The sequence below is a fragment of the Pongo pygmaeus genome, chromosome 16, assembly GCF_028885625.2.
Source record: "Pongo pygmaeus isolate AG05252 chromosome 16, NHGRI_mPonPyg2-v2.0_pri, whole genome shotgun sequence".
NCBI classification, from domain to species: Eukaryota; Metazoa; Chordata; class Mammalia; order Primates; family Hominidae; genus Pongo; species Pongo pygmaeus.
In genome coordinates this window covers 45,510,221-45,518,402 of record NC_072389.2, presented here as the reverse complement: position 1 = coordinate 45,518,402, position 8,182 = coordinate 45,510,221, and the positions used below count along the sequence as shown (strand labels likewise).

General features: G+C 51.5%; 1 protein-coding gene across 1 annotated transcript; it reads right to left on the bottom strand.

Annotated features, from left to right (window-relative positions):
* Positions 1-4,755: 4,755 nt before the first annotated feature.
* Positions 4,756-7,971, bottom strand: INAFM2 (InaF motif containing 2). The gene is made up of 3 exons (XM_063652584.1): positions 6,911-7,971; positions 5,977-6,116; positions 4,756-5,073 (listed from the first exon to the last, which is right to left on the bottom strand). Exon 1 carries the CDS (start codon positions 7,419-7,421, stop codon positions 6,960-6,962), a length of 462 nt encoding a protein of 153 aa, XP_063508654.1. The 5' UTR covers positions 7,422-7,971; the 3' UTR covers positions 4,756-5,073; positions 5,977-6,116; positions 6,911-6,959.
* Between the last annotated feature and the right edge of the window lie 211 nt (positions 7,972-8,182).

The window sequence follows — 8,182 nt, the reverse complement described above, 5'->3', positions numbered from 1 at the left end:
TCTCTGTCTACTTTGTTTTCTATCTTTTCCTTACCTTCTCTTCTAGCCTCATCTTTGCTGGGGGGGTGGGGGGTGGAGGCACTCAATGCACTTTCAGGGAAACAAGGAACGGTCTGTAAAGATTATCTGGCCCACCAGGTGAGCTTCCTTCAGTCCCATGGGGGGGTCCAGTGGAGTCGCAGCCTCGAGCAGTGCCCCTGCTTTACCAAGGAGTGTTCTTTGACTTCCCCCACTGGCTCCATCACACTTACCCCCCTTCACCTTGCACGCTGTGCTGCGCTTGCAGCTCACAGGGGTTCCTCCTCTCTTCTGTCTACCTCAGTAGCAATCTCACACTCACACCAAAGTTTTTTGCTTATTTTCCCCAGAAACAAACCCCCTTGAGGAGTTTGCTCTGTGTGTCCCAGAGTTGTTTTGTCACCCAAAGGAGCAGCATGACTAGAGTTTGCTATGGTCAAGGGACAGGAACTGGGGATCCTTGGAAGCAGGAGAGCTTAGCTTATCTAACAAGGCACAAGTTTGGAAGGCTGGACCACCAGTCAACTCCAGCCCCGACCCTGTCAGGGACAAGAACAACAGGAAAAGATCGCACTCACCCCCCAAAACAAGAAGGAACTGTCAAAAATCCTAATACAGCCACATTTTCTTATTTTAGGGACTAAATCAAGCGGAGGGGCCGAGGGAATAGGAGAACTAAAAACACCACGTCACTTCCGTCTTGAGTCACTTATCCATGTCCACACACCCCACACACATCTTCTGAGCAAGGGTTATCAGGGCTCATGAGGAAGGGCTGACAGGGGTTGATCACAACCCCACCAAAGGGGGAGAACTCAAGGCTGGGAGAGGGAAGGAGAGCAGCCAGCAGAAAGCATGGACTGCAGCTGCTTTCTCTCAAGTCTGCTAGGCCTTACGTCACAGCTGCTCATTAAGCACCCACTTGACGCCGGGGAAGTGAAATAGCACAGACCTGGCACCAGAAAGAACAAATGTGGCACCCACTGCTCCTTTTAAGGACTGGCTCAAGAAGCAGCAGGCCTCAGGGCAGGAGGTGAGGCAAACACAGCAGTACCTTCGCGGGAGAGGGAGGGGACTCGTTCAGGGCTGCCTCCTTTTTAACAAGCTCTCCAGGGCAACTTCTGCGGCAGCTGTCAAAAATAATGGACAATGCAGCCTTTTTCCCTTTTCTTACAAGCACTAGGGACACTGTTTCCTCTTCCCCCAGCAGGACTGCTGGCTTTAAGCAAGAGAAATGTTCAAAAGGCACCTCAATGACCATCTGTCAAAACAGAAATACCCTACCCCTAAGTTACAGCATCAGAGGAAAAGGCTGGGCCAGTGGTTCTGACTTCAGTGTGCATCAGCATCACCTGGAAGGCTGGTTAAAACAGAATGCTGGGCTTCCCTTTCTGAATTTCTTCTTCAGTTGGTCTGGCTTGCGGCCTAAGCTGTCATTGTTCTAACACATTCCCGGGTGACGCTGATGCTGCTCGTCTAGGCACTGGTGTAATGTTTACCACCTACCCCTTCACATTTCTTTCTGTGCATCATATTGCCCAAGGGACAGACATTCCCTTGAAAATATATTACTTCTTGTGTACACGTTGTACTTTTATTCCCAAGATCTCAAAGCCCTTTCATATCTATAACCTCCATTTGCTCTCAGGAATTCTCATTTGGTTAGCAGAAAAGAGAGAGGTCAAGGGCCTTAACTAACGCCATTGTTGAGTCCCCAGGCTTCCCATCTTCCAGTTCAGGGGTCCCTCCCAAGAACACACACAGTCTCCCTGCCCAGGGCCTTGTGATGCCATGAACTGTCTATACCTCTAAGCCTGACTGCTGTGACTCTACACCATCCAGGCTACCAGCAGGGAGCTGAGGGAGCAGGTGGGCCTTCAGGACAAGTGTGGGGAGACCTCAACTAATGACTCTGAACACTGAGGTAGCAGAGAAAGGTATATGTATGTCAAAGGAAATCCTTGGTAATCAACGCAATTGCTTTTTTTTGGACAAGTTGGTTTTCGGAGTTTTGAGGCTCACTTAGCACACTGTAGACACCAAATAAAGACCTAAACTAAACTAAAGTTCTTGAATTAAAGGTAATGGTTCGTGGAAAATATCCCTAAGGATATTGGCTAAAATCTTATTGCTATTTAACTGATAAGCTATTGCAAAAACAGAATACTGAAGTTAAGAAAACAGGATAGTTTGACAAGGGGAGACTTGTGGGCATGACTGTAAATTCCTTGAGGGTAATTTTCTGGTCCTTTATAGTGGTAGCTTAACAAATGTTTATAGAATTGAACGGGGCACAGGATCCAGTGAGGAGCACTGACCAGGTGGCTCCCATGCTGGGTATTTCTGCATTTAGGGTGGAAAGCCTGGTAGAGTCTAGGTGAGTGGTAAAGGGAAGTTTGTTTGCTTTTTCAATTAGCTACTGGAGGGGACAAAAAGCATAACACAGGCTTTCTGGCAGCAGAAAACCATAGGCTATGTCAGCAAGTAAAACAGAGGTAACCAAAAAACTGTCAACAGAGCAGGTATTTTTATAGCTTAACATGAGGCTGCAGGGCTGGGACCTAGGAGACAATGAATGGGTCACATATCCTACGGTGTGTCCGTTAAGCACCATATGGAATACCACTGTGGACTTCCAGCACCCGGAAAGAACAGGAAGGCCAAGGCTGAGTCCTTCAACTTGGAAATAAAAAAACTGAGGCCAGAGAGATCAGTGCAGCTATGATTTGCAGGGGTTTTCTTTAGCAACCCACCTCCTTGAACCAGATTATGGGCTGTGGATACGGGTATGCAAGTAGATTACAACAGGGACACCACAATGACACTAAGGCTGATTCCATCAGCACCCAGCACCCACTGGGTGCTGATCAACCCAGAGATCAACAAATTCTGAGTACCCACTGCCAGGCACTGAGTGAGTACTGGTCATGAGAAACAGGCAAAGCCACTGCAGTTTCTCCTTCCACCAAGGGAGATGGAAAACAAAAAGTACAGCTGTGGCCCTTTTGTTACTGAACTGCAATTCCAGAAATACCTCCATTCTCTGTAGACAGGAAACAGAGGACAATTATTACCCCTTTTAAATAGCTGTGGTAGTCCTAAAGCTTGTGACCTGACCTTTCAGCTCTCCTTAAAGAAACATGTAGAAACAAGTAGATGCTATGCATTCAGCATTTCAAGACAGGATATAAATACTCCACGAAAGAACACGCTATCTCAGAATTCCCCAGTGAAAACTGAAAAACAAGGTAGACAGAAAAGCTTCCAAAACATGGTCTCATACCATGTGGAAATCTAGGGCTGTTAGGAAGAGAAATATTTCTTAATGCTTAAAACCTCGGAGAAACACTTCATTGTACCTTACCATTAATGGGGAAAGTGAAGATACCCTCACAAACTCAGCCTAATGGGTTCCTTCCCTGATCCTCCACCCCCCAAAACTTCACTTTCAAAACAGGCTTATCTCTTTCTTCAAGTTCAGGCTGTCAGGAAATAAATGAATGCACACCGTTAACTTCTAATATAATCAAACACCTAGAAAGGGTCCTGGTAGTCCCGGTACAAAGCCGTTGAAGGAAAAGTAACCCCCTTTGCACAGATCTCTCCTTCCTGGCTTAAAACTTGATGGACAATTTTGCAGCTGATTTCTAACCCTTGGAAATAAAGCTATTCAGACCACTGCTCCTCAGCCAACCAGGCCCTGTCTCGTCGGCTAGCAGGCTCCCACTGTACATATTGCTGTATGTGCCCAACATGTGAAGCTGCCGTGGGCAGCTGTAGAAGCCACATGTCACTGTCTGCAAAAAGGAGGGGCCGACCAAAAGAGCCTTGGAAACTCTTTCACTCCCCTTCTGCTCTGCCTTATCAAGCCCTCTCTCAGAAAGCCATTGTGTAGGCTGAAGAGGGAAATAAAAGAAGGGCGGACTTTTTCCATGCCTCCCTGCAGACTACAAGGTAATGTAAAAGAACAGTAGCTACCCCCCAACAGCTCTGCTGAAGTGCAGGCCTCAGGGGGCCCCACCAACACTCGCTTCTCACTCTGGATTTGTACTGGGCAGCATTGTCTAATAATGAGCTGAGCTCAATTGCTTACCATGTATTTTGCAGCATAACTAATCCCTTATATTTGTGCTTTTCACCCACATGTCTTTTTTGTTTGCTTAAAGGGAAGAAAAAAACCTCACCTTTGAAGCAACCTAAACCTCTCAGCCATTTGGATCTCTTACCTCCTCCATGGTAGACAAAGCTCTGACCAAACACCACAGATATACACCTGCCTTTCTGGTGTTAGCACTTCTTGAGTTATCTAGAGGCCAATGGTTGAAAGGTGAGGACAGTGATGCTATCAGGCAGCTTATCCTCACCTCAGTGCTTAGCCAGCTAAATGTTTGCAGTAAATCTTAATATTCATGCCTACTGGTCCCTTAGCTTTGTCAGCTAGGCATCTGCTCTGGTAAAGCACAACTTTTTCTCAGCCTGTTTAAGGTTGGCAAAAGGTGGCTGAGCTAGAGATCACTGTTCTTCCACCCCGGGATTGCTTCCCGACTAAGATGGATTCTGCCACCCTTCGCTAATCAATTCATTCAAGCCATCAGGCACTGAGAACAGCAGGGCAATTGCTTTTTCCTCCTCAACCTATTAATCACCATCCATCACACCTCAGACCACTTACTCTTCCAACCTCTACTCCATCCCCACGAAGCACAGTAAGAGAAATGATCAACTTACACAGGCTTAGGCAGAGTTCTTAGGATGTATTTTTGTTCACCTGAAAAATAAAACTTTTAAAAAATATACAGGACTTTTTGAGTACAGGTATATCTTAAATGGCTGAATTATAAATAATGTCTCTGGTCATGTTCACAGCTAGGGCTGGAGCAAATGTCCCAATTCCAGTGAAGGCTTTGGAGAGTCAGGAGGCCAGCAGCTGGACCTATGAGTGGCCTCTCTAGACTCTCTGATCCATCCCAAAGAGGATTTAAACAGTCCAGAAAGCAGGGATCAGGACGAGGACAGGGAAGTGGACTCCCAGATGTTCTACAAGTTCAAAGGATTCTTGGAATAAGAGATCAATTTACAAATTATTAAAATATAGGACTAAAAATTCACACAGTAAATATAAATTACAGGCTATTATCGAAGTTATAAAGTGGCATTTTATGTTTCTTCCCCATCTCACACCAAAAATGTAAAGGCCTCATAGGCTTCCCAATGACTGAAGTCCTAGTCAGCTGCTAAGAAATCTGCTCTAGAGACCCTGGAGGTGTTACCAGCCTGCTGGTAGGCTGTGACAGCTCAGTTGCTATTATCGTGCCCACAACAGGACATAGCTTAAAGCAAGGCTGTTGTCCTGTAAACTTGGATCAGAGCTAACTAGAGTATAGGCCAGAAAACTGGAGAGACAAACTGTTTCAGGACTCAGGTGGGTAAGTTGTCTTTTAAAAAAAAAATAGTGCCTCATTTCCCAAAAAGGAAACACTAAGGGGTTTGATATCTCATCACTACCCACACTCAATTGCCTAAAAGCAAGTGGCAGAAAAAAATGGAATCCAAATTGAGGAAGTCTAGTTCTTGCTACCCCAGAGCTACACGTATGTCATTTCTCTTGATGTTTCTCATCTCCTTTATACAATTACAGGCTGCATTTAAGTAGGGCTTATCGCGAAAGGTAAAGACAGACAATTCAACCTTCCCTTGGCTGGTCTATTAGCTGGCTCTCAAAGCACAATCCTGAGTGTGAAGCCCACCTTCCAGCCTTTCTGATTCTGTAGAATAACTCAAAACCAGAGGATGTGTAATCAAAGCTCTGGTGTCACAACAGATTTCATCCCAAATCGCAGGGCTTTGTCACTACACGCTCGGGAAAGAGGGAAGGCAAAAGTGATTGCCGGAACAAGACAACATTTTGAGGAGCAGGAAAAAAAAAAAAAAGATAAAAACACTTGCCACTCTACTTACAAAAGCTTGCTCTTCCTAAAAGAATTCTGTGAGGGGAAGGCCAGGATTGAAGCACAGCAGCATTGCTCTTTCCCTTCCTTCCTCCCTGGCCCATATCCAGATACTGAGGGCTGCAACAAGAAGCCTCTTTGGTGGGGGCACTAGGATGGAAAGAAGACGGGATGAGTACATTCTCCACCCTCCCTAAATTGCTTCTACTTCTCCTAAGGCTTTCCACAGCCATGTCAACAGTCTAAGAATGATTATACTCTTTTGTGAAAGAACGTCATAAACTTATATTTCAGAAATAGAAGGGGAACAGGAGAAAGTGAGTGATTTAAGAAGCCGTGTTTGTGCCCTTCTGGCCAGGTGTACTTTGGGGGACAGCAAATAGCCCTTGCTTGACCCCTTCAGTCAGTAGCTACCCAGGGTGTGGGAGGATATACATAGAATTCTATGTGATTATAGCTTCTAGTGCATATGTCAACAACTATATACAGGGATCTAGAAATTTAATGCATCTCTGGCCACTGCAACTAGGTTGACGTACCTGAGCTCCACTACTTTTGGTGCCCTCCTCCTTTCGAGAGCTTCAGCTTACTTAAAAAGAGCCCCTACAGCTCCATCCTTCCCCTGAGTCTTGGGGGAAAGCCCCAGTCACCCTTGCATGTAGGATACACCAGAGCGAGCGGCGCAGAAGGGTTTGGTGCCGGGATCTCCCCACCCCTCCCCCCATCCCCCTACGGCTCAGGGCCCTGGTGCAGCACGGTCCGGGCAGCAAACCCCCAGCCCCCCGGCGAATCGTGGTCCCTTGGCTGAAGATCTGGCTGCAGGCCTCCCGCTCCGGGGCCAGCCGGCGATGGTGAGAGTGTGAGGGGCGTTCACTCCCGTGGGGGTCACTCCCGCGGGGGTCACTCCCGCGGGCTCTCCACCCCATCCGGCTGCGAAGTCTTGCCTCTGGGCTTGGGGAGGATGGTTCCCGGCGGCCTCCAGCGCGGAGGGCTTCAACGACTCCCGGGCGCCGCCGCCGTTTCCTCTTCGTCCTCGTCCGGCCCCCGAGGCCGCTCGAGCGGCCCGGCCGGGGGGCTGTCCGCAGGGGGCTCCGGAGGCGCCGGTCGCGCCGCCTGCAGTGGGGGAGCGTCGCGCGGCGCCTCGCGGCGGGACGACCCAGTGGTATTGGGCCCCGCCGCCGCCGCCCCCGAAGTCCCAGACGGGCCAGTGGCGTTGGAGCCGCCGGGGGGCGGGCCAACGGCTCCCCCCGAGGTCCCGGCGCCCACCGGCTGCCAGATGAGGCTGTAGTAGACGGCGAGCACGATGGCGGCCAGCGACACGGAGAGCACGTAGGCGAACACGGTGGCGAGCCGGACCCACTTCTTGTTGGTCTTGGCCGCCATCTTCGCCTTCTTGTCCCCGGTGTAGGTGGCCGGCTTGCCCCGCTCGGCCGGGGCCGCGTCGCGCTCCTTCATGGGGGGGCCCCGGCCTTTGCCCCGGTGCTCCACGGCCCCGGCTGGAGGGGGCCTGGCGGCCTGCAAGGACTGGGCAGGGGGCGGCCCGGCGCCCTCGGTTCCCGGCGGCCCCGCGCTCCGCCGCCGCTCCTCACGCCGCCCGCCCGCAGCCCGCCACCGCGTCGCTGCAGCCGCCGCCGGGGCCTGGACCAGTCACCGCCGCCAGCGCCGCCGCCGCCGCCGGCCCGTCAGCTGCTTCCCCGCCGCCGCCACAGCCACAGCCGCCACAGCCGCCCGGCTCCGCGTCCCCATCCGCCGCCACGCCGCCGCGCGCTCCGCCGCCGCCTGCCCGGCCGCCGGCCGCCTGGTCTCCAGTGGCCGCGCGGACCGCGCGCTCCGCTCCAGCCCGGCTCCCCCGCCTCGCGCGCCGGCAACAGGGGGCGGGGAGAGCGCTGCTGGGGGCTGCCCCTTAAAAGGGCGACGCCGGGGTCCGGAAGTGCCGCGAGGGGAGGCGGCGGCTGCCGGGAGCCGCGAACCCGGCCGGGACGCCCCGTTAAGAGAGAGTTAAGGGAGGCTGGCTCTTAAACGGGCGACGTCGCCGCGACCCCTTGCGGGCTGGCGCGGCGTAGACTGGAGCCCCGGGCACTTCTTTAAAAGGGGGAACGGCGTTGTGCGAGGCGGAGTGCCGAGCTAGAAGGGGGCGGTCGGAGCGCGAGCTGTCAACTCTGGCACCTCCCCGCTCCGCCCCGAGGCTCCGAAGTGACAGGTGGAACAGCAGCCCG